Genomic DNA, 26372 nt, shown 5'->3' with positions numbered 1-26372 from the left:
AAGGGAAGGGAAACAGACAAGGTACAAAGGCAAGTTTATGTCCAATGATTCAATTGTAACTCTTGATAGACCTTTAAAAAGAGGTGAGGGACAGGCATAAGAATGACGGGAAACCATGAAATCGTTCTGAGCAAAGAATGTGTGAATTGTTCTGTAGAACACATCTCTCAAAGAATCTTGGTGGCAGATGAGCGATACATACCAAAACAGTGAGGCTTCCTCCAATCATTTGTTCAGAAAGAACATCAATGATAAAAGTGTTCTCTGGCCCAAGGAGAGCAGAGGAGCAAAGACTAGTGGTGAGAGCGGTGTGGAGACAGGAGGACGATAAAGACTCAATGAGGGTCCAGAAAGAAGTTTGCCATGGACATCAAAGGTCAGCTTACCTGCCTCTGCCCGGCTGAGCAGGCACCCCTGCAGAGGGGAAGTTAACAGAGTACAGAGAGAACCTTAATAGCATAGGGCCATTAGCCAAGAACTTCATAGAGAAAAACCACGGAATGTCTTCAATATTATTTTTAAGAATTAATACACTAAAAAAATAGTGGAACTCTCAACGATTGCCTTAAAATACTTCTTCGGTTAAAAACGCTACCGTGAAAACTCAATAGTAAGGTCATGTACGTAAGGCTGATCAGGGAAAATTATCCAATAGGAAAGGTAATCAGCTTGCTGGGTATTCTGCTCCTGTCAGGAATTATAAGCGTCAAAGGGGCTTTGATTCTACAGGAAGATGTTACAGGTTTGGGAACAAAGAAAGATTCCCGCCATGCCTAGGAGCAGAATCTTTGACGTGGTGAAAATATGTAAAATTGTTTACCACAAATTAGTAAATGCAGACAAGTAAATCTATTCTTGCTGGGTTTGTTGAGTAATCGAACACTGAAACGGATATAAATAATTTGTGTATACTTTTATTTTAGAGACATTCAAGATAACATAAACATCCGGACAATTGAAAGAAATTCATTCATGGGACTGAGCTTTGAAACCGTGACTCTGTAAGTAAGGGGGGGGAGGAGCCAATGCCTTGAGATCTTTCATTTCGTGATCTGTTGCTCCTGCCGGAATGCTCCTTGGGTTTAGGGAACTTTAGCTTTCCACCATGTCAATCACTTTGGGGCTCTATGCTTTTTCTTACTTCCCATCTTTCCATTTCAGAATCACAACATGGAGTCGTGTTAATTATTTATGATTCTGTGGTACAATGCGAGTGTTGTAAGTTGCGCTTTGAGTGATGGTCTCCTGCGATGCAACATCTGTTCAAAGGGACAGAGCATCTCAGGCATCAATAGAGTCAGCGATTGTCTGGAAAGGCTTCTGTTGCCCAAAGGAAAACACCTGGGAAGGAGTTGGAATCAAAAAGATATGACCACTCCCTCATAACCACGCCAGCCTGCTCCTGCTCAGCCTGATGATGCACATACTGTGACTTCTCAGTCACATATTATAATGAGCCAGAATAACTTTCATTAGCTATTGCAAAAAATCGATGTGCATTCTGTGCCAGTAGTGAATTCCTATCTCTGTTTTGTGATGATATGCAAAATACCCAATGCGCAGGGTGGTCAAGAAAGAACTGAGACTATGAATTACCTAAGGATTGGTGTGATCCTTGCAATTCAAAAGTGCAGGATGACATTCGGGAGTCCAGCAACTATAATTATGAGGAAAGCAGTTTATCTATGTTATAAACTGTCTGATATATATACATATATATATGTCTAATAGGAAAGTTCCAGGCCAGAAATAATTTTAACATGTTTTGAAAGCAATGATATAATTCAGAAAGCCAGCTTTAAAAATGATTCAAAAAGAAAGGGGGAAAATTGGAGACAGAGATGAAAGACACGTGATGGGAAAGGCTAAACACCATACTGATAGAAATTCATTAGCAAGAAAAATGAAATTGAAATTTTAAAAACATATTAGCACAGGAATTGTATTTATTAAGGGAAAAACAGCATCAAAAGCATGTATAGAGAGTACATAGTGTTATGACAAAAACTATGGGTGAGCAATTCCTAATTCTTTTACTGATAATAACTCATATTTGATATGTGAGAAGAGGGGGTGTGGTGGAAGGGTGAAAAAAAGGGAAAGCAAAAGAAAGAAACAAACTAATTAAAATACAACCAGAGTAAAATGTGTGCAAAATAAAAGAATAAACAATGACTTTAAGAGTTCAGAGGAATCATTTATTCTGACTGGCATCCCGTGTTATATTTGGAGGAAGAATTAAATGAGGGAAAGAAGATTGAAAAAAAAAGAGGCTGTGATTAAAATGAGCTTTAAAAGATGAATGCGCTTTAGCCAGAAAATTGGCAAAGGCCATGCAGAGGAAACTGAATAATCCACGAGAAGAAAGTATTTTTACTTTTTTAAAAATCATTTTATTGGGGGCTCATACAATTCTTATCACAATCCATACATACATCCATTGTGTCAAGTACATATGTACATTTGTCGCCATCATCGTTCTCAAAACATTTGTCTTCTACTTGAGCCCTTAATATCGGCTCCTCGTTTTCCCCCTCTCTCTTCCCTCCCCCCTCCCTCATGAACTCTTCATAATTCATAAATTATTATTATTTTGTTATATGTTACACTGTCCGACATCTCCCCCTGCCCTCTTCTCGGCTGTCCATCCCCCAGGGAGGAGGCTATACGTAGATTATTGTAACCGGTTCCCCCTTTCCACCCCACATTCCTTCCACCCTCCGGGAATCGCCACTCTCACCACTGGTCCTGAAGAAGTCATCTGTCCTGGATTCTCTGTGTTTCCAGTTGCTATCTGTACCAATGTACATCTTCTAGTCTAGTCATATTTGTAAGGTAGAATTGGCATCATGATAGTAGTGGTGGGAGAGGATGCATTTAAGAACTAGAGGAAAGTTATATGCTTCATCATTGCTACCCTGCACCCTGATTGGCTCATCTCCTCCCCACAACCCTTCTGTAAGGGGGTGTACAGTAGCCTACCGATGGGCTTTGAGTCTCCACTCAGTACTCACCCTCATTTACAATGATATGATTTTTTTGTTGTTTGATGCTTGATACCTGATCCCTTCAGCAGCTCGTGGTCACAGAGGCAGGTGTGCTTCTTCCATGTGGGCTTTGTTGCTTCTGAGCTAGATGGCCGCTTGTTTATCTTCAAGACTTTAAGACCCAGACGCTATATCTTTTGATAGCCAGGCACAATCAGCTTTCTTCACCACGCTAGCTTATGCACACATTTGTCTTCAGTGATCATATTGGGAAGGTAGGCACCCACCGATATGATTTTTTGTTCTTTGATGTCTGATAACTGGTCCCTTCTTCACCTTGTGGTCAGACAGGCTGGTGTGCTTCTTCCATGTGGACTTTGATGCTTCTCAGCTAGATGGCCATTTGTTTATCCTCAAGCCTTTAAGACCCCAGATGCTATATCATTTGATAGTCGGGCACCATCATCTTGATAAGAAAGTATTTCTGAATGCATATGTACACAGGAAGCATTTGGGAACTGGTGATGGCCTGTGTCCTGCTGACCAGAGAGGTTCTGAAACAAAGGCAGCACAGAAAGGGTGCCCAGCTGGGAGCCTTAGGGGAAAGGAGTGATGAGAGGAATCTGCTGTATCTGGGCGACTTAAAATTTTACTCTGAACGTATGTATCATTTCGAAGGATAGTGATTGAAAATTAATGTTATAATATGGCAAATTTATTAATAATTAAGAAAATGTCTTTGCATCCAAGAGATAGAATTCATTGGGAGTGTGCCAACATCATTCTCACAGCTTTACTCATTAACAGATTTACTTTTCATTCAGGTCATAAGACAGAAGGCAAGACATCTAACACAACTGGAGACAAAGAGCTGAGGAAATTAGAAATTCTGATGTAGTCTTGCAAATCCATACCCTCCATACCTAGGAGGGTAAATGAAAAGGTTTTGCTGCACAATTGTAAAAACATTTAAGAAACAAAATTTTCAAAGTGTGAAGCTATTGTTTTTCTGTATCCCTTCCATTAAGGTGTATATGCTTCTGAGAGAGGTGTGTCCATCTCTAGGTCTACCCCATAGAACTATGTGCTCTTTGATGCACACCACATCCAAAACAGCAGGTGTTGACGCCCTCCAGGGTCAGATTTCAGAACGAAATCTGAAGGGGCAAGATCAGGGCTAGATGTGGTAAGGTTTCCCAATGAAAATTCTCACAGCCTTGGCTGTCCTTAAAGCATGAGTGGTCCATTGCTGTGATGGGGGAGAGGGGGGAACTCAGGGGCACATACCTTTTCCTTTTATGCAATTTTCAACATTCTTAAGACTTTTTCATAATATGCCCCCCCACGACCTATGGATATTACCCCCTGGGAATTTTATAAAAGCAGTCACTATAACCTTCTGAGCTGACCACTCTGTCTTACATTTAACTGGTCCAGCAGATCTCCTTGGAAACCGCCATTTAGCTTGGATTATTTTCAAGGCACTTTAATGAGATGAAGACACACGTGTTGCTGGGAGTGGATGTGCCTGCCGTCGTCCGCTGCTTGCAGAGACACACTGGAGCACATCTTTTAAATCAAATAAACCTGTGCACATACGAGTTGGGCCCTGAACATCAATTCTTTTTCCTTGCCCTACTAGAGCTCCTCTGCTTTTCCCTGACTCCCATTCCAGAACACTATGGGAGTCCTCGGGATTTAGCAAAATAATTTCCAATTGAGAAAAGTTTTCTTTTAAGAGTCAACGCTTCTTGGGCATGCCACTGAGGATAAATTCACGTTTGTGAGAATATCTATTTTCTCACCTCTGAGGGCCCTTAATCCATAGATAATAGAATCAGGAGATTTACACTCCACGCAGCTTATCGCTTCAATTGTCCTTCGACTGGGTGCTATAGGAGCATGCTCTCCTAAGAGGGACTCCGTATGCACTCCGAAACTATAAAAAAATAAAATAATAAGTAGCCTGGCCAAATGGCACTGATGACTAAAAAGCTTTCTATCGATTGGCATTTTTCAAAATCCTGAAACCATGTTCTATAAAATGGATGGATGGATGGATAGAATTGTTATTTTAAAACAGTCTAAAAGAAAAGAATTACCAGAAAATTGGTTAATGACACAGAAAGTCATAAAAGTCGATCACAGGGTGATGCCCAAGCTCTTCCCTGCCCCAGCTCTGCCCGGCAAGAGGAAACTCTAAAGGAGGCAAGCACCTAACCATGACCAGCCTTCAGAAGAGCACAATTTAGACAATGGAAAATGAGGACTCATTCATAGCAGCGCCCGGCACACCCACTGGCCTACTGGCCGTGAGAGAGGCTCACTTTGGGTGCATATTTCCTTTCTTCCTCAGTTGGCGTCCACCCTCTGCCTGTCCTCTAAGATCTTTAAGGCACCAGGTCCTCCCAGCACCTTTGCTCTATAGGATAAAAGCAGGCTCAGCTTTTTAGGCCCCCGAATATCTGTTCAGTGAATTCATTGTTGGTTTTGTTGGTTTTTGTGTCCCTGTGACACAAATGTCTAAGCAAACCCATGAACAATCCAGTGGTTCCTTCGCTGATGCTCAGCCCGGGTTGTTGTTGTCATTGTCAGCAGCGGCAGCATTTGTCTTTCATGTGGCTCTATATCTCTGTGGGGACGAGGACTGTATTTCATAAATGCCTGTCTTTTGTGTTGAGTAGTTTGAGAGCACAATAAACTAGCATAATTGGCGGACAGGAATCCTGAGATAAATTTGTTTTTTGAATCCTGTTCCACTTTTAACACTAAAATTGCCACCTTCTCTCCCCATATGATAGCATCTAGTGACCTAAAAAAAATACACAAGTAAAAGGGCAATTCAGAAGGAAATAATCATTTTAAGTTAGCCTGTATTTTTAATTAATCATAGCAAGGTCTCTGTGAGGGACATACATTATCTGCTCTACAGAAAAACATTTGAAACCAATATGGTTTTGCATGCCCCCTCTATTACATTACAGGTTCCTAGGTAGCACTAGTGTTTTGTGATTGGCTGCTAACCTAAAGTTTGGCGCTTCAAATGCAGGTGCTGCCATTGCAGAAGAAAGGGCTGACAATATAGTGGTCATATTGACCAGCCAGCAACAGATTTGAGTTTCTCTGTGTTAGATGAAGGGCCATAAGCACTGGTGGCATAGTGGGTTACAGAATAGACTGCTATCCTCAAGGCCTGAGTTCAAAACCAACAGCTCATCTGAGAGAAAACTTAGGCTTTCTCCTCTCATAAGGATTTACAGTTTCAGAAACTCAGGCGACAGCTCTACTCTGTTCCATGAATTCACTATGCATCGGAACCAGTTCAGTGACAATGAGTTTGGTTTTTTGGATTTGGAAGTATGGTCCAAGAACTATGATTGTTTGGTTGTTTTGTTTTCAAATAAACATGTACAAAGAATTTGTTAATAGGACACACTAACTTCAAACCCAAATTAAGTAAATGATTTTCTTTCCCCCAAATAGATTTTGTTCTTATTAATAGTCGAGCTGGAGTAGCCCCACCCCTCCCAAACTCACTACTCAATTATTAATAGTATATATGGATTATTGTCAATAAAAATTCAAGGAGAATGTGTTTTATCACTTGTCATATAAATACTTGTAGAAAAGTCTCCGTGTTACCTTTTGAGGAGACTATATAGGATTTTGTGTCTCACAAAATCTAAAACATTTCCTATCTGGACCTTCACCAAAAAAGCTAGCAACCCTATGTTTGATCCAACCCTGATGGGGGTCCTCATCTCTTGGGTCAGCGGCAGCTGCCCCCCAATTATCTCTATGTTGGAACCACCCCGCCAATAAGAAAGAAGAAATGATGGGCTGGGAGGCTTTCTTGGGGTGAGTTGGGGTCCTAGTCTTTGGGGGGGGGGGGATAGCCACTTCTTTAGTCTATAGCTATCAACTACCAGATGTGGTTGAGTTTGCTCCTAATGGTGACCATAGGGTTTTCTTTCAATCCCCAGTTGTTTGTGTTATTATAAAAACAACAACAACAACAACAACAAGCAGGTTACTAATTCCTTCCTTTGAAGTATCTCTGGATAAGCTAGAACCTGCAGCCTTCAGTGCGCAGCCAAGTACTTATATGTCTGTGCCACCCGGGTACTCCTCTGTGCTCTCAGAGCCCCATCACTGGTTGCTCATGTTTTCAGATGTTTTCCTTGCTTCACTCTGAACTTTTTGTTCACCTAACTGGCTTCCAAGAGGACAAACCAGAGCACTGTGCTCTGCTGGCTCCTGATCCCAGCCTACGAGGTAGTCAGAGTACTGAAAATGCAGGCACTTACTTCTCTGGATGACCTTTAGAACAACATGATTTGTAAACGCAGTGGGCCTGCCAGCAAACCAGGAGCAGATGGTCAGAAGATCTGGGGGCTGAGATCCCCCGACCTCAGATAGTTGCTCGCGGTTTCAGATCCACCTGGAAGGGGAGCGAAGTGGCACTGTCAGCCCCCTGACCTCCTGCGCACCCACAGGATGAAAATCTGAGCCTCCTCCCGGCCTTGTCCTGACCACAGCCTCGATAATTGATTTCTCTGCCTTTTGGGCTTAACCTGGAGCCACCGCCACAAACCTCCAATAAGCAGGCCCTTACAGGTCACACGAGATGTTCAGGTTGTCTGACAGCTTAATTAGATCACTTTTCGATGACAGCCAGGCCTGCTGTTGTGGGAGAGCATGGGTGAAAGGCTTTAAGGCCTTAGCAAAAGGTGACACCAATATCCTTTTTTAGTCTTAAAAATACTTGTCAATACTTGTAGGACTTCTGCCTTCAGGATACTATGTGCCAAGACCATAAAGGTTCTAGACAGCTATGCCTAAGTGTGCCTTTTATTAAATGTTTTATTTCATTTATTTCTTTGAATAGGTAATATATGCACATACTTCCGACTTCAAAAGTCATAAAAGGTTATATACAACTATAAATCAGGCTCCCTCCCACCTGTCCCCCAGCCAGCAGGGTGCTGTTTTATTTATGTTGCTAACTTGTGCTGTCTGACCTTGCCCCATTGCTTCCAATTATGAAGTCCTGTATTGTTTGCATGTGAGATTATTGGGTTTTTTAATGGGCCTTTTATTTCAGATGGCTGAATAAGAATGGGATTCAAGAGATACACGACTGTGCATTCAATGGAACCCAGCTGGATGAGCTGTAAGTGCCCTTGACTGTGGTTCCAAACCGTTCGGCGGGAAGGGGCTCTGGCAACAGAAAGTTTTATGGAGTTTTTTGTTCCGCCTCTCCTTTCCTCATTCCTCAGGAACCTAAGTGACAACAATAATTTGGAAGAAATGCCAAATGATGTTTTCCAAGGGTCCTCTGGACCCATCATTCTGTGAGTAACTTCTCATTTGTGTACGTGTGTATGTGTGTGTGCGCGCACGCTCGTGTGTGCGTGCACGTGCACAAGCACGTGTGCAGGCCCGTGAACTTGACATCCACTTTATTCAGCTCAGGGAAACTTCAAAGGCAAGGCCAGCGATCATGTGCAAAGATGACTACAGGAACAATGCCGTGCTGATTCGCAGCTAGCAGGGCTCTAAGATCTTAAAACGTATTTTCTAGTTTAATCTTCCCAATAGTCCTCTGGGTCTATGGTAAAAACTAGTGTTCCCCTTTTACAGAAGAAAACATTGGCTTCCCTGAAGGCCCAAGGGTATGGGCTGAAGAACACGTCTCAGTAAAGGTAGGACTTCTGTGCTTCAGGCTGGAGAGAGATCAAAGTTCACTCCCTTATGGCGACGTCTAAGCTTGTGAGAAGGTGCTTAAACTCAAACAAGTCTGACCCACAGCACAGTCTTTCAGCCACTCCACTGTACATTTCTCCAACGAAAAGCACAAAGCTCCCTCCTTATCATGTAAGCATTTCAAACCAACATCTCAGAGAAGAAATCAGTCCCTATAGCTGTCTTTGCAAGTCACAACCTCATCTACCCTGAGACCAGAAAACAGATACCTGGCTACTACTACTGATCATTTTTATTAGGGACCCAATACATGGGCACTGATCAAACAGGGAAAAGGTGTGATTCAGAATAGCTCCAGACTTATTGAACATGTTGAGACTAGAAACTTTCCGGAGACTACCACCCCAAGATGCTCTTTAAACGTTGAACTGAACCTCACTTGAATTCACCTTTTATTGAAATGACAGATCGAATCACAAAATCAAGGATAGTGCCCACGAGTACGGCATTCCATGGAACGTCCATCCACAGGAGATCAAAAGTTGGACAATTACTCAAAAAGCAAAGACAAGAAGATAAGCAGCAGGGAAACTAGAGATCATGGAACAGCCCAAACACAATGAGAGAGAATGCTGACACGTTGTGGAAAATATAATTAATGGCATGGAGCAATTCGTGTGTAAATTGTCCAGGGAGAACCTAATTTGTTGTGTAAACTTTCATTGAGAACACAATAAAATGTTATTATTTTTAAATGATCTAGATGCTTCCTCAATCCAGTGACCTACACATGCCTTGATTCCAGAATCCCTTGCGATGCCTTCAGTGCCTCACACCCGGGGCCTCACACCCCTCCTTTTATCACTGATTCCTCCTTCCCCACAGCTCTACTGACATGAGTGACGGACCACTCTCTTCTCATCTTTCCAAGTCCAAATTCCTCTTCACTGTCTTCCCTGACCGTCTGAATATTCATGAGCATGCCTATCTCCTAGTATTGTTTGAAGCTTACTACCTCCTAATATTATTTGAAGATTAATAAAATGTATCCACTCATTAGGTAGTTATTAAACAACCACTCTGTGCCATTCGCTGTTATAGTGCTGAAGACAGAATAGTAAGCACAGAAAGCTGATATTCTGATGAGTAAGATAATAGTGAATATACAGCTGACTGGATCAGGCCATGATTGGTGCTCAGGTGTCCTAAGCAGACGGTCGTAGGGGCTGGAGGGAGCTGAGCATGCTGTCGGTACACTTGTGTAGGAGGAGTTCGTAGAATGTCTATTGGACCCTGTACCCCATTCTTAGTGGTTGGAAGATAATATAGACAATATGGAACGTATTTTTGATGTCTTTGATCCACAGAACCATAGTTTTTTGTTTTTATCTAAGGTTCTGCATTTCCTCAGCCCCTCTATATGTTCATGGCTAAGCCTCCTGTTTGTTTCCATACCAGACCTAAATCTGATGCCAGCTTGGGTCTATCCCACTATCTGCTCCAGAGAACATATTCCAGTTGGCCAGGGCCTTCAACTGGTTCCTCGGGTATCTGAAGAAACCAGGGAAGTGAGTTACTAAACATCACACCACCATAGTATGTAGCAGAGCGAAGACAGAATCGGGTTCCACATCATTCCACAATACCTTGTTGCCTAAGGCATATAAATATGTTAGTGTGAGCATCTAAAATTATTCACAAGGCCCTTGGCAATTGGTTATGCGCTGAGTTCCATGTGAAAAAGAGCTATAAGCACCAACCCCCTGCCTAAGAACCCACGCAAATGATCTGCCAACAGGCCCGGAAGCATGTCTCCTGGGGCTGCCTAGGCAGGTCCCAGGCTGAAGCACAGCACGGTGTATCTCTAAAGTAGCTTGCTGGAAGAACACCAAGCATTAATCCCCCAGCCAGCCCCTCTATGAATCCGGGCCAAAGGAGTTATGTCACTCTCAGAAGCCGTTCCAAAGGATGCATCCCCAAGGATTCAAGAGTCACAGGCACGCTGCTTCATCCCTTATACCACAGAAACATAACTGGCTAGAAATGAGTGAATGCAATTTTCGGAACCCCCTAAAGGAGGTATGAAATACTTCCCGTGAGTGAGAAGGGACGCGAGTGAGGATATAACCTCAGACCTTTCCATCTTCATGCCCAAGGAGAGAGGTGTCATACCTGGCCAAGAGGCGAGTCTCTAACTGTGGGTTCCCTCCTCCACCCCTCCAGGGCAAAAGGACAGAGGACTTTAACAACATTCTTCCCTTTCTGTGGCTTTCGGGTTCATGCACAGATGTTATTACAGCCCTTCAGCTTACTGACATGGGCTTATGGCCTATCCCATTTTTGCAAGTTGATGTTCCAGCACCAGATAAGTCTCAGAATGAGAACTGCTTACCTAAATATGCACACGATGAGGTCACCTCAGATACTCAGGGTCAATGGGTCGGGGTAGGAGTGTGTGCACGCCACAACAAATGCTGTTCCTGCTGGTGCTGTGGCTGCAGGATGAATCCTCCCCGCCAAAAGCAGACAGCGTTGTGGAGATTTGCATGTTGGAAGCTGACTGAGGCGTGCTAAATGGAAGTCGCCAGATTGCGGTGAATTAGCAATAGAAGTCGCAGGCAATCCCATGGGACACTCGCGCATTAGGATGGCCCTGTTTGTTCTGCTTCTGCAGAGAGAGCCCCTGGATGTAGGGTGTCCCTGGGGAAAGGAGTAAATCTTGGGTGAGGTGGCTTCCTTAATGGAGGGTAAATCCCTGAGGAGAATTCACCTGGCTAATCTAAATTGCTTTAATTTTTTTCAATTTTATTTTATAGCCACGCGTACATACTGAAAAAGCCTTTTATGGCTCTAGAGTCACAATTTTCCAATCCCTGCCTTAGGAAAATTTTTCTAAACTTGAGCATGCATCAAAATCACCTAAGGGGCTTGTATAAGCTCAGCTAACTGGTCCTTATCCAGGAAGATTCTTCTTCCACGGGTTACAGATCAGGAGGGGCTAAAGATTTGGCATTTCTATTAATCTCCCAGCAGCCACGGCTGCTGGTCTGGAATCCTCTGAGAATCACTGGCTGCTCTAGAACCAATGATGGGGATTGGGGAGGCTCCCTGGTTTCAAAACCTCTCCTCTACAAGATAACGGTGGAGCCCCTCCTCCACTGGCTCGGAGAGATGTTCTCAGTAGATTTGTGTAAGGGACCCTAAGAAAGTGCAGAGTAAGGCACCCCCCTTTCTAGACGGCAACTTCTCAAGTTGAATGAAGAATACAGAGCCTCTGAGGGGCCAAGGGTGAGATGTGCCATCGCAAATTGAAATTGATGTAGAGAAAGAAAGTCAGGAGCACACAGACAAGCTCCATTGAATTTCACAGGAATAGCCCAGCCTCCTGGTTTCCTCCTCATGAGTCTTGACCTTGAACATCAGTAGCCATCTGTGTTTTCACCTGATATTCTGAAATCACTTGAGCTTTTTCTTTTTTTTTTTTAAGCAATTGAGCAATTGCTGTTTCCTTGGGAAACTGTTTCCTGTGGGGAGATTTTAATGCATTGCCTTTACAGGCTGGAGCCAGTACAATCATATTCTGATGGTTTATCAAATTGATTTGGCTATAGCTCAGATTCATTTGATAGTTCAGATTCAAACACCGAGTTATTTGTATAAGAATGATTCTCTTCCAAACCGCTGTACCCACAGTCCTATAGATAGTAAATTGCCTTTTTATCCCGCCTGGGATCATGAAAGAGAGGTCTTCTAGCCATCTGTCAGCGTAGTATGCACCAGAAATGTGCTCTCACTTATGGAAATGATTGACCTGTAATAACATCTTTTCTGGGAAAAATAGAAATTGTTCAAATCAAATTTGTGGCACTAGCTGTAACACACTTTATAAAATGGGGCAAGGAGCGGTGTTTAACTCCTGCGTCTCCTGACTCAGCATCATCTTACCAGCTGCTGCCTCCCTTTCTATTTTGCATCGCCAAACCAAGAATCCCAACAATGTGTAAGCAATTTGCTATTGCTGTTTTTTGCCCGAGTCAGTTCCAACTTGTATCTAGTTCATGTGTAACAGAACAAAGCCCTGCCAGATCCAGCACCATCCTCACGACACTATGTTGGAGTCCATTGTTGCAGCCACTGTCACACCATTTCTTTACGGGTCTTTTTTTAATTTTATTTTAACCTGCCCTTTACTTTATCAAGTATTTTGTCGTTTTTTTCTCCTCGTTATATGCTCAAACTACAGGAAACAACATCTCACCATCCTCATCTTGATTTTTATGAATTTTTTATTGGGAATTAGATGAGGGATTTCCATTTCAGATTGCCAGCTCTGAATTTCACAGTTTGTATATCATACTCCGATGCCCACTTGAGAGGATTATGAGTGAAGGGGTGGAGTGTAGCCTATCAGTCAGGTCACAGTCTGGTGGCCTCATTTGGAAGCACTAAGGAGATAAATAGCTCACCGGAGGTGGAATTCTCGGCTCCACTCCCTGTGAGACATTCCTGTTGACAAGCCACATGAAGACACACGGATGGAGCCAGAGCCCTGGAGCTGGAGGAGCCACATGGAGACCCCTGCCAGCACTGAGAGGTTTCCACTGCCACTGGATTCACAGGACTTTCTACCCACTGGCCTGTGATCTTCCTGCATTCGGCATTATTGCATGGTTGTGTGAGTCTAACGAGGAATTTGTGGACTAGTAGTAGACATGTGGGTTAATATTGGACTTACGGACTACATCAGGACTGGGCTGGGACATTTTTCAATATACAATTACTCTTTGATATAAAACTCTCTCTTACACGCTTATGAGTGTTTATGAATTTGTTTCTCTAGTCTACCCAGATTAACACACAGTTCAAATGAGACATCGATTCTGCCTCCCCTCTATCTTCTCACAATATTCTCCCCTAATTTCTCTTCTCCCTCCTACAGACCTCCATCCTGTCTTTCGCCCAAGTCCATACCTGTCAGTCTTCTAGTTTGTTGCTTCTTCTCACCTTAACCCCCCTCCCTAGGCAAACTCCAAAGTCTGTCCCTTTAGTATGTGAATGTTTGTGTTGCTTTTTACACATTCAGTAATGGTCTCATACAATATCTGTCTTCTTGTGATTAACTTCACTCAGCATAATATTCTCCAAGTTCATCCATGTCATTAGGGCTTTCCTGGTACATCACTGGTCTTTTGTCAATATAGAAATTCATTGTGTGTATGTACCAAAGCTTCTTTATTCGTTCTTCTGCTGATGGGCATTGGACTTGTTCCAACTTCTTGCTTTTGTGAACAGTGCTGTAACGAACATGGGAGTGCGGCTGTCTCTTTGCAGCATTACGGCTCTTAGTTATTTAGGGTATACACACAGCAGAGGCATTGCTAGATCATACAGAATTCCTATTTCTGGTTACTTGGGGGAGTACTATATCGCTTGTCCTGATGGTTGTGCATATTTATAATCCCACCACCAGTGGATAAAGGTTAAAATTTCCATGCCTCCTCTTCAGGATTTATGGTTTTCTGTTTCTTGGTTTAATTGGATCATCTTGTTGGTGTAAAGTGATAGCTCACATTGTTTTGATTTGCAACTCCTGGATGGCTAATGATTGTATTTTTCATATGTTTATTAGCTAATTTAGTTGTAATTTTTGGTGAACTGTCTGTTCAAGTACTTTGCCCAATTTTTAATTAGAGTGTTCTTTTCTTGTGGAGGTATTGCAATAGTCTATAGATTCTAGAGATTAGTCATTATCTGTTCTATCATTGCTAAAGATTGCTTCATCGCCTATGAGTTTTCATATTACTCTTTAATGAAATGTTTTGATGTACATAAATGTCTAGTCATTTATTTTATCTTCTACTAATTGTGTTCACCTTTTTAAGATTCAATAGTGTTAGTTGGGTTTCTTGGTCAACTAGGCCAATGGGAGCATGTGGGAGGAGTTTGGATGGGTCACAGGGTGATTGAAGCATGACCAAAATAAATATGACAGCTGGCATCCCATCTCCCTATCGCTCCTTGGTGATCAGAGCAGAGTGCTGCTGCTTTAGCTAGTTCTATGTCTCAACCTGTGCACTACATTACTTGTGGACCAAGCCAACCAATGGATCCTGTCACTAGAGCTTCAGGCTCCTCCTAGACCTGCTTAGCCATGCTTCTGGTGCATACATTGCTTGAGCTTGAGGCTAGTGGATCCTGCCACTGTCCTTGAGTTCCAGATCCCATCAAGGCCTGCCTGGCTAAGATCCTGAGCTACCGACTGTTGATGACCCACCCCACTATCTGTTGCCAGCAGGCACACTCTCCCTGCCTTGCCTGAGGGAAGACTTTGCTGTCGGCTTCCCTTGGTCAGCAGCCCACATGAGTTGAAGGACTTCCAGTATATTAACTGTTGCATTAAAGTGAGTTGAACTGAGCTCTCTGGACTGCTGTGTGGACTAATTAGCTGTTATATTCCTTCTCGCTGTATAAACATATATATGTATGTATGTAGTATGTATGTATGTATATAAATCATAAGTGTCCTGGTTTTGTTTCTCTAGAGCACCCTGGCTAACACAGACAATATCTGTGCCCTGAAATAGAACCCTTACGTTTGCCCATATTTTCTAACTCGTGATCATTATAACACTGAGATTTACACATAGATCTTTAATTCACCTTGAATTTGTTTTTGCACATAAGGTGGGGTATGGATCCTGTTTCGTTCTCCTGCAGATGGATACTCAATTTTGCCAGTGCTATTTGTTGAAAGAGACGATGTCTTCCCCATAGAATGTTACTTGACCCTTTGTCAAAGACAATTAGTTTGTAGGTGGATGAAATATTTCTGAGTGTTCTACTCTATTCCATTGGTGGGTATTTACACCTATCATTGTACAGCCCTGGCTGTTTTGACTAGTATAGCTTGGTTACTATAGCTTTGAGGTCGAGTAGTGAAAAGCTTCCCAGTTCTTCTTATGAAGTTCTTTACTTGCTCTAGGTCTCTTTCCTCTCTATATTTAGCTCATCATGGGTTTTTCCATTTTCTAAAAGAATGGAGTTGGAATCTGAATTGGAGTTGCATTCAATTTGTAGATTGATTGGGGAAACATTAGCATTGTCACAATGCTGTCTTCTTGCCCATGGACATCGAATAGTCTTCTGTAACGTAGCTTCACTTGTGGCCCTTCTGATCGTGTTCTGTTGTTTTCTTTATACAAACCTTTGGTTCGGTGCTTAGGTTTATCACGAAGTATTTCATCTTCTCCGTGGCTATTGTAAATGACACTGTTGTCTTGATTTCTTTTTCAGAGGCCTCTTGATTAGGATACAGATATCCTATTGATATTTACAGGTTAATCTTGTAACCTGTCACATTGATGAATCTTTCTATTGTCACCAACAGTTTTATTTGTCAAGTATTTGGGGTTTTCTATATATATAAAATCATATCATCTGCAAATAGTGAACGTTCTACTTCTTCTTTGTCAATCTGGATTACTTTGCTCTGTTGTTGTCGAATTATGTTAGCTCAGACTTTCAGTAGCGTTGAGTAAGAGTGAAGATAAGGGGTATCCTTGTCTGGTTCACATTAGGAGGGGAACTGCTGTCAGTTCTCTGTTTTTCACAATAGCATTTAACATGTGGAGATGTTTCCCTTCTACTCCTATTGTTCTGAGTATTTTTTCATCAGAAATGGAATATTATCAAATGTCTTCTTCTACATCAGGTGATGTGATCATGCGGTTCTTACTTTTAGTTTGTTTATATGGTGGATGGCATGAGTGGTTTTCTAATGTTAAACTATCCTTGTATACTTAGTGTGAAGCCCACTTGATCATGGTGTATATTTATATATGTAGTTGGAGTCTATTGGTAAGGATTTTGTTGAGAAGTTGTGTGTCTATGTTCGTAAGAGATGTTGGTCTCTAGTTTTCTATCCATTTGATGTCTTTGCCTAGTTTTAGTATCAGGTTATTCTCACTTCATAAAATGAGTTCAGGAGTTTGCTGCCCGTATCTATATTCTGGCAATCTGTGCAGGATTTGTGTCAGCTGCACTCTGAACACTTGGTAGACTCCACCAGGGAAGCCATCTGGTCCTGGGCTTTCCTTGGTTGGGAGTGCTTTAATGACCTGACCTATTTCTTCTTTTGTTATTGGTGTGTTGAGGTTTTCTACATTGATCTGTAGAAATGCAGGTGTGTTTTTAGAAATTTTCTCATTTTGTCTAAATTTTCAAGTTTGTTGAAGTACAATATTTTGTAGTAGAGTGTTATTATTCCTTTTAGTTCATTTAGTTCTGTTATGATGTCACCCTGTTCATCTCTAATTTTGGATATTTGCATGTTCTCTTTCTTTTCCCTTAAGTTTGCCAGTGTTTTTTCGATTTTGATAATCCTTTAAAAGAACCAATTTCTTATCTTTTTTACTTTTTCTTTTATTTATCTGTTTCCCAATTCATATATTTCTGCTTTAATCTTCATGATTTCTTTTCCCCTGGTGGTCAAAGGTTTATTTTTGTTGTTTTTCTAGGTGTTGAGGATTTGAGAGGTATTAATTTTAGTTTTCTCCTATTTGTGTGTGTGTGTGTGTGTTGCGTGCTATAAATTGCCCTCATAACTCTTTCTGCCATGTCCCAAAGGTTTTGGAATGTTGCCTTTTTCTTCTATTTGTTTTAAGTAATTTCTTTTAACCTCATTCATTTCCCAGTCATTTTTAAGTACTGTGTTCTTCAGTTCCCATGATTTTATTTATGCTTTTGTTCTTTATCGTGTTGATCCCTAGTTTATAGTATTGTGGTCTGAGAAAATGGAGTCTAGAATTTCAGTCATTTTAAATTTCTTAAGACTTGCTTTGTGACCCAACATATGGTCGCTTCTAGAGACTGTTCCTTATGCACCAGAAGATAATTTCTACTAGGCTGCTGTCGGCTGGAGTGCTCTATTGATGTCTAGGAGGTCGAGTTGGTTGACTCTGCTGCTTAATTCTTTTGTCTCTTGAGTTTCTTTCCCGCTGCTCTTTCTTTCCTTGAGAGTGGCATCGAACTGTTCCACTGTTACTTCCGTACCTCAGTTTCTCTCTTCAAGACAGTAAGAGCATGATTAAAGGACTGTGTGGGTCTTTCACTCGTTGTCTATATTTATTTTGGTAATAGGTCCTTGACCCATTCGTCTTTTAATGATCAAGTAGTGCCCTTTTTGGTATTTCATGTTGTTTTTTGCCTCGAAGTCTATTTTATTGGTGATTAATATTGCCACTTCTGATTAGCTGGTTAATTTTTCTCCACCCTTTGATTCTTTTGGGTCTATTTTTGTCTTTGTTTCTAAATTGCCTATAGTTTAGGCAGATGGGTCTTTTCTCTTTTTTCCTCATCCAGTGTACTATTCTGTCTCTTGTCTGGTGCATTTAATCTACTGACATTCTGTGTCCTGATTGTATGTGCATGTTTGCTGCTGTCATTTGTCTGTGTGCGTATGTTCTGTGTGATTTTATTAGTTTCTTTGCTTTTCCTTTAAGAATAGTTCTGAATACTGTTTTCAGTGTGTTGATTTCTGCATAGTACTGTCTAGTATGTTTTTCTCAGCTTTGGCTGTTGCTGATTCTCTTTCCAAAGTGTTCTTTTTATTGTGTTTTTTTTTATAAAGCTGATCTTGTTTTCACAAATTTTTAATTTCTGCTTGTTTGAAAGTACCCTAATCTCTCCTTCATATTTGAGGAAGTTTTGCTGGATGTGAGATTCTTGGTTTGCAGTGTTTTGTTTTTTTCTGTAAGGGTTTTATAAATGTTACTCTGCTCTCTGCTTGCATATATGTTTACTGCTGAGAAATTTGAACTTATTCTTATCAGTTTTCCTTTGGAAGGAACCACTTCTCTTTTTCTCTTCCCCTAACTTATTTCGACATCCTCTCCTTGTTCTTGATATTGTAGCATTGGACTGCCATATGTCATAGGGGTTCCTTTTACAATCTGTCCTGTTTGAGCCTATGTCAATTTCAGAAATACTTATTTTCTCCTCTTTTAAGATATCAGGGAAGTATTCTTCAATGACTTTCTGAGCTATTTTCCCTGTGAATTTTGTTGTTGCTTCCTGCTTTAGTATCCCAATAGTTGTGCCTCTGGATAGTATCTCACATGATTCTTATGTTTATTTATATTTCTTTTCCCTCTTTGCTGACTGTTTCTCTCATCAGTTGTAGTTGAGGAAATTGTCTTCAAGCTCTCTAATATGGTTTTCCATTTTAACAATTCTTATCCTCTGTTCTTTTACCATGTTGTCTAATACTATCATCTTATTTATCTTCTGGAATTTGATTTAGTTTAGGGTTTCTACTTTTACTATGCTTTCCATTCGTCTCTTGAACATTGCCTCTGTCTGTTGAAATATACCAACATTTTTCTTCTGAATTCAAATTTGGTAGTACCAACATTTTCCTCAGAATATTCCTTGGGAATTGTATACTTTTCCATTGTTTGTGCCTGACATTCTTGTTTTTGCTTTTGTTGTGGACCACAACTGCCTGCTGTTTCCACAGTATCATAGTGCGCTATTCATGTTGACAGGGCTTCTGGGTTGTGTGAGAGTAGCTGACTTTGTCTTTCCAAGGTGTGATAGTGGCCAGAGGCTTCCTGAACAGGGCACTGGAACATCTGGAGCCTGCTTTGCCAGGAGGCAGGGCTGGCCAGAGCCTTCCCTTCTGCCCTGGAGAAGAGGTTGGAGTTGTCTCTGCAAGGTTTAAAAAATTTCTGGGACCTTCCTTGCTGGGATGCAGAATGACTGGGGCCTTCCATTCCAGGTTGTGAGAGTGCCCAGTGGCTTCTTTCCATCTTCACTTTTAAAGTTCATTCAGGCTGTACTTCTTCCCAGACAGGTTAGTGTACTTTTATGGTAGACCATGGTCTACTCAATAATTTTTATGAGAAACATAATTTAAAGGCATCAATTCCCCTTTGAACTTCCTTATTCATTGTGCTAGCTTTCCCATGTATACGAATGGATTGAAAATATCCTCTCTCTGGTCTGGCACACCTTAGGACTCAAAGACATTGTTTCATCTTTTCAACTCAGTCATCCTTGGCTCCTTGCATCTCCTGTAATACTTTTCAATATATGAGAGGGGGACCAAAACATGGAATTTGTCCCCCAAAACTATGTATTGATTTTTTTCACACAACAACTTCATCACCTTCTAAGTGTACTCCATTACTCTTCCTATATTTGTCAAATGTGTGATTCCATTCTTGGAAACGTTTTTTGTTTTTTTTAAATTTATTTATTTATTTATTTTAACAATTTATTGGGGCTGATACAATTCTTTTCACAGTTCATACATATACATACATCAATTGTATAAAGCACATCTGTACAGTCTTTGCCCTAATCATTTTTTTCTCTTTTCTTCTTTTACATTTTATTAGGGACTCATACAACTCTTACCACAATCCATACATATACATACATCAATTGTATAAAGCACATCCATACATTCCCTGCCCCAATCATTCTCAAGGCATTTGCTCTCCACTTAAGCCCCTTGCATCAGGTCCTCTTTTTTTTCCCCCCTCCCTCCCCATTTCCCCCTCCCTCATATGCCCTTGGTAATTTATACATCGTTATTTTGTCATATCTTGCCCTATCCGGAGTCTCCCTTCCCCCCTTCTCTGCTGTCCCTCTCCCAGGGAAGAGGTCACATGTGGATCCTTGTAATCAGTTCCCCCTTTCCAACCCACTCACCCTCCACTCTCCCAGCATCGTCCCTCACACCCTTGGTCCTGAAGGTATCATCCACCCTGGATTCCCTGTACCTCCAACCCTCATATGTACCAGTGTACAGCCTCTGTCCTATCCAGCCCTGCAAGCTAGAATTCGGATCATGGTAGTTGGGGGGAGGAAGCATCCAGGATCTGGGGGAAAACTGTGTTCTTCATCGATACTACCTCACACCCTAATTAACCCATCTCCTCTCCTAAACCCCTCTATGAGGGGATCTCCATTGGCCGACACTTGGGCCTTGGGTCTCCACTCTGCACTTCCCCCTTCATTTGATATGATATATATATATACATATATACACATACATATATACATATACACATACATACACACACTTATATCTTTTTTTTTTTTGCATGATGCCTTATACCTGGTCCCTTGGGCACCTTGTGATCGCACTGGCCGGTGTGCTTCTCTTGGAAACGTTTTTCACGTTTGAAATGTCTGGTCGATGGCTGACAGCACCACCCTGGTTTTTCTCCCCCTTTTCGATGTCATCAAAGCACTGTCGTTTCATGTCCCACTTCATTTGCATAAACAAAAGGAAGTTGTACAGAGCAAGGTCAGGTGAATAAGGTGTGTGGGGCAAGATAGGCATGCTGTGTTTTGCCCAAAACTGGCACACAGAGATGGCTGCATGAGCAGGTGCATTGTCATGGTAGCGTCTGGGGTCTTAAAGGTTTGAAGATAAACAAGCAGCCATCTAGCTCAGAAGCAACAAAGCCCACATAGAAGAACACACCAGCCTGTGCGATCACGAGGTCCCGAAGGGATCAGTTATCAGGCATCAAAGAATAAAAAAATCATATCATTGGCTGCACACCTCCATGATACGATCGCCGAGGACAAACGGGTGCATAAGCAAATGTGGCGAAGAAAGCTGATGGTGCCCGGCTATCAAAAGAAATAGTATCTGGGGTCTTAAAGGCTTGAAGGTGAACAAGCGACCATCTAACTCAGAAGCAACAAAGCCCACATGGAAGAAGCACACCAGCCTGTGCGATCACGAGGTGTCAAAGGGATCAGGTATAAGGCATCATAAAAAAAATTCCAAAAAAAAGTATTCTGATTATGCTGTTGGTTAGGCAATGAGCTGCTATGCAGAAAGTCAGTAGTTCAAGACACTAACCAATTCTGGGGAGAAGCATGAGGTGCCTACTCCTGCAAAGATGTATAGTCTCAAAATCACTAAAGCTGCTATGAATAAGAATTGCCTCAGTGGTAGTGGGTAGTCGCTACTAGTATAAAGTATGTCTCGGGATGTCAACCAAAGAGATAGCTGTAAAGAAAAGACTATAGTCATGAGCAAAACCTTGAAGACAAGGATTTAAAATAGCACAAAAACCCGCCTTCCCCTTTGTCAGATTAGTTCAGCCTCCCAATGACAAAAACATTGTCAACTACTCATTAAAGATATAGGGCTATATGCTATATATTATTATAACATATTATTTATACAATAACAATATTATTTGTTATTGCTTAATGAGGACCTGCTATTCATGTGGTGCTATGATGTGGGCGAGGAAAAAGCCCACAACCAAGCCCACTGCTATTGAGTTGAGTTTGATCTTTAGTGGCCCTAGTTCATGGAGAGAAATTGCTGCCCAGTAAAAAAGTACGACAGCAGAAATGTTCACGTAAGACTGTGGTAACACAGAAGATTAATAATATACAGACAATAAATAAATCCTTGTCATTGTATGACACAGTGATTTTTTAACAGGGAACGTGATAGTGTGAGTGAGATCATGGAGTTTTAGCATATTTCGCCTCAATTACTATAAGAAACACTTCATTCTTTCTGACCTTAAATTCATTTCTCGTTCCCATAACCTTAGCAACTATTTATTGAGAATGTGCAGTGGCCACCACCTTTCTAAAACTTATAAAATAAAAATACAGCTTTCAATAAATCACTTTTATACTCAAATAAATTCAAAACTTTTCTACCTGACTTCCAAGATTCAATGATCTAATCCCATCTCATTGTTCCCTTTATTCTTCAAATGATGGTTACCCAGAATAATCCATGGAAACATCACTCACTGTGACTTTGTATTCTGGGGCTCTCTCCGAGGCCACTTTTACACAATCATCTCAATAACCATCTCCTTCCATGAAGTTGTGAATAACTAATAATGTCATAATTTGTTACTCCCACTAGGGACATTTGCTCTCTACCAATGGAGAGTGCTGTTAGAAAGGAAATAATAGAGAGCATTAGGATTTTAGGCCACGAGGAAGCTTAACCAGGGTGTTACGTGTATGTGTGTGTGTGTGTGTGAGTGTACACATAAGGGGATAAATTCCAAAAATGGGAACAATGGTGCAGTTAGATTTTTAATCACACATTGTGTGAGTACCCATATATCTTATCTTTACTCTTGGTGACATACATTTCTATGATTGTTCTTATTCTTTGGAGATAGCAGAGAAACACTGCTTTCCACCAATCTAAAATTTACAAGTCTTGACAAGTTCCATGTTGGGTCACTCTAGCAAATATCCAGTAAACTTTAAACAATATCACTACAAAGATTTATATCTTCCTTGTCTATCACCAGGAGCCAATTGCAGTGAAGATTCTGCTGCTGTGTTGAATTCGAAGAGACTTTGCACTTTTCTCTTACCTATCCCTCCCTCCCTTCAATCTTCACCAGCAGAACATGTGGCTCCCAAGACACCAACAAACTGCTTTAGCTGGAAACAACAAAGTCACCTACTGCAAATGACAGAAGCACATGTGTTCTGTAGCTGCGATAAGGGGCAATCTGAAAATACAAGCCAGCTCCTGAGGCCTGAGCAGATAGAAAGGCACCAAGCATCCCAAGCAGGCGTTCTAATCTAACGCATTCCAGTCGTTCTGCCCCAAAATTATTCTATGTGTTTCCTAACATGTGTCTATATCCCTGTAAACTTTGCACAGGCTGCTCCCATCCTTGGTGCCTTTGATAGTCTTGGGCACATATAATTGCCTCCACAGAAGCACAGTGTTGCTGAAGCTCCTTTAAATCCACATTTTCTCTCAGTCTGACTTGTATTGGTCTTCCTGTTGACTCAACTCTCCTTTAATACTATGCCATTCTCTCATTGTATTGCTAGTTGGACCATCTTTGCTCATCAGACAACCATCTGCTGAGTAGGTTTCTGGGGTCCAGCTCTGTGTCTGATGCAATGCAGAACACAAAAGTATATTAGTAATTCCTGCTCTTCGGGTGTCTGACGTCTGCCTGAGGAGGCGAAACAAATATGCATGAAAGATCAAACATTGTGGGGGGGGGAGAAAGAAGAGATAACACAAGTACAAGATGCTTTGTAATTGCTGGAGGTCAGAGGACATCACAGTTTCCTGGGATGACTATCTACTTCTCAATCCTTCTTTACTGTCACTCCGCAGCATGGTTTAGGCCACAACAATTGTGTGCGTGCTTGCTGTACACAGTATGCAAGGAGACCTCTGCTTTCAAGGAGAGAAAGATTGCAAATATAAGAAGCTTGTACAAAAAGCAAAATATAGTAAGTCACAAGAAAGGCAGAAAGTATACAAAAAAAACAACAAAAACGTTGAAATCTTGTTAGATGTTATGGACTGATTTGTGTTCCCTAGAACTATAGATTCAAGTTTGAATATTTAGTGTGGTTAATGTGACCCTATTTGGAAACAGTGTCTTTGCAGACATAACTCGTGAAGCTACATGATATTCTGCTGGAGTGGTTGACCACTAACCCAAAATGGTTGGTGTCCTTACAAGAAATTAACAGAAGGCACAGGGATCGATACAGAGGGTAGGTGGCTACGTGAAGATGTGGATGGGGACTGAAATTATGTAGCCACAAGCCAAGAAACACCTATCTGCCTGTAGGAATCATGATCCTCTGAACATACTGAGTTCAAACTCTTGATTTCCTGAACCACGAGAAAATATATTTATGTTGTCTTAACCCGCCCAGTTAACTTTTCGTGTTATGTTATGCCTTGTTATGTTATGTTATGGCATGTTATGTTATGTTACTTGTTTTGTTACTTGTTATGACAGACACAGGAACAATCACAAGTATATAGACTTTCAAGTACAAATACCTATACAAACTGTTTAAAATAAAATGAAGGAATTAAAGAGACCTCAATAGTAATCTGCTCTGGTCCCTTATTGCTGTCTAACAAACCATATTCAAATTTAGTAGTTTAACACATCTATTCCATTTTGCTTTATTCTATTTCAGAAATTTGAGTGGCTCTTCTCTGATATGATTGCTAATACCAGAATGATCTTGGCTTAAAGCAGAGAATACCAGCAAGACTTTTTTTTGTATTTTATTGACTATGCAAAGGCAATTGATTGTGTGTGTTATGAAGATGATGGAGAAGAAAAGAATTCGAGAACACTTCTTTGTGCTCTTGTGGAGTCTGTAAATAGACCAACAGGCAGTCAATCCAATAGAACACAGGAACACTGCATGGTTTAGAATCAAGAAAGGTGTGTGTAAGGGTTGCATCCACTCACCATCCCTATTCAATTTGCATGCTAAACAAACTATCTGAGATGCTGGGTTATATGAAGAGAATGCAGCGTCATGATTGAAGAAGGGCTTATTAACAACCTTCAATATGCAGATGGCACCACAACCTTGAAGAGGACTTGCACCTCTAGCTGATGAATATCAAGGACTTCAGCCTTTAGTGGAGTGAAAGTCAAAGTAAATAAAACCAAATCCTCACAACTGGACCATAGATAACATCATGATAAACAGGAAAAAAATATTTAAATTGGCATGGATTGCTTTTACTTGGATCCACAATTAACATGCAAGAAAGCAGTAGTTAAGAAATCTAATGCAGAATTGCACCGTGAAAATTTGGTACAACAGACCTCTTTAAAATGTTGAGGAGCAAAGATGAAGGTGTGCCTGACCCGAGCTGTGGTATCTTCTTTCACCTCATATGTATGCAATCGCTGAACAATGACAAACAAAAACTGGAGAACTGAAGATAAGAGTGTGATAGCAAAGTATAGTGAAGGAACTAGGTGATGCCTGGCTATAGGAAATAATAGCACCTGTAATATTAAGGACTTGCCTTCAAATAAGTAGCTATCTAAGTGAGGCGTCAACTCAGCCCACATAGAAGAAGCATATCAGCTTGTGTGATCAAGGATTGTAAATAATAAAATCCAAATCGGACAAGGAAACTGGATATAAAAATAAATGGAAGAACTGAATTTATGTCTTTAAGTTATATTATTGGTAAATAATACTGAAAGTACCATGGACTGCCAGAAGAACAAACAAATCTGTCTTGAAAGAATAAAATACAATCAGAATGCTCCTTGGAAGCAAGAATGCTAAGACTTGATCTCATCTCCTTTGGACTTGAAGGCAGGAGATACAAGCCCTAGGGAAAGGATATCATGCTTGATAAAGTACAAAGTCATTGAAAAACAGGAAGATACTGGACAAGATGGATTGACAGAGTGGCCAAAACAATGGGTTCAAGCATAACAAAGGTTGTTTAGATGACACTAGTCCAAGCAATGTATACTTCCTTCGTGCATAGGATCGAGAGAAGATGAAATCAACTTGATGAACCTGACAGCCCAATAGCTCTGATCCATGGGATGTGAACGCAAGGGTCTGGGTGTAGGGACCTACTTCCAAGCTACCCTACTCACTCGCATGTTAGATTCCCTGATGCCCTTTGTCCCTCCTCACCCTCGCCCAACACAGGTCACATCTCATCCTCCAGGATCTTTTTTTATGGTTTGGACTTTTTCCAGCATGGTAACTTCTGAATGTCAAACTTCTTTCTTGGAAATTCAGGGCTCTAAATATAGAGGTAAAACTTTGATGGCGCTATTAAAATCTAGCTCCGGAATGGACATAACAGCCTTCCCACCATACAGTACTAGACAAAGTCATCACAGT

At 41.2% G+C, this 26372-nt stretch overlaps 1 protein-coding gene across 2 annotated transcripts in view; it reads left to right on the top strand.

Annotated features, from left to right (window-relative positions):
* FSHR (follicle stimulating hormone receptor) overlaps positions 1-26372 on the top strand; it is a 281173-nt gene that overhangs the window by 231540 nt on the left and 23261 nt on the right. Inside the window, exons 6-8 of one of the 2 annotated variants that reach the window (XM_075535759.1) lie at positions 924-1001; positions 8092-8160; positions 8267-8341. In XM_075535759.1, coding sequence (XP_075391874.1) covers positions 924-1001; positions 8092-8160; positions 8267-8341 — 222 coding nt within the window. The remainder of the gene's footprint in view (positions 1-923; positions 1002-8091; positions 8161-8266; positions 8342-26372) is intronic. The other variant, XM_075535760.1, reaches the window with a different exon arrangement.

This window comes from Tenrec ecaudatus, chromosome 17, assembly GCF_050624435.1.
Source record: "Tenrec ecaudatus isolate mTenEca1 chromosome 17, mTenEca1.hap1, whole genome shotgun sequence".
NCBI classification, from domain to species: Eukaryota; Metazoa; Chordata; class Mammalia; order Afrosoricida; family Tenrecidae; genus Tenrec; species Tenrec ecaudatus.
Note: the sequence above shows the minus strand (reverse complement) of the source record. Positions and strands in the feature narration are given on the sequence as shown.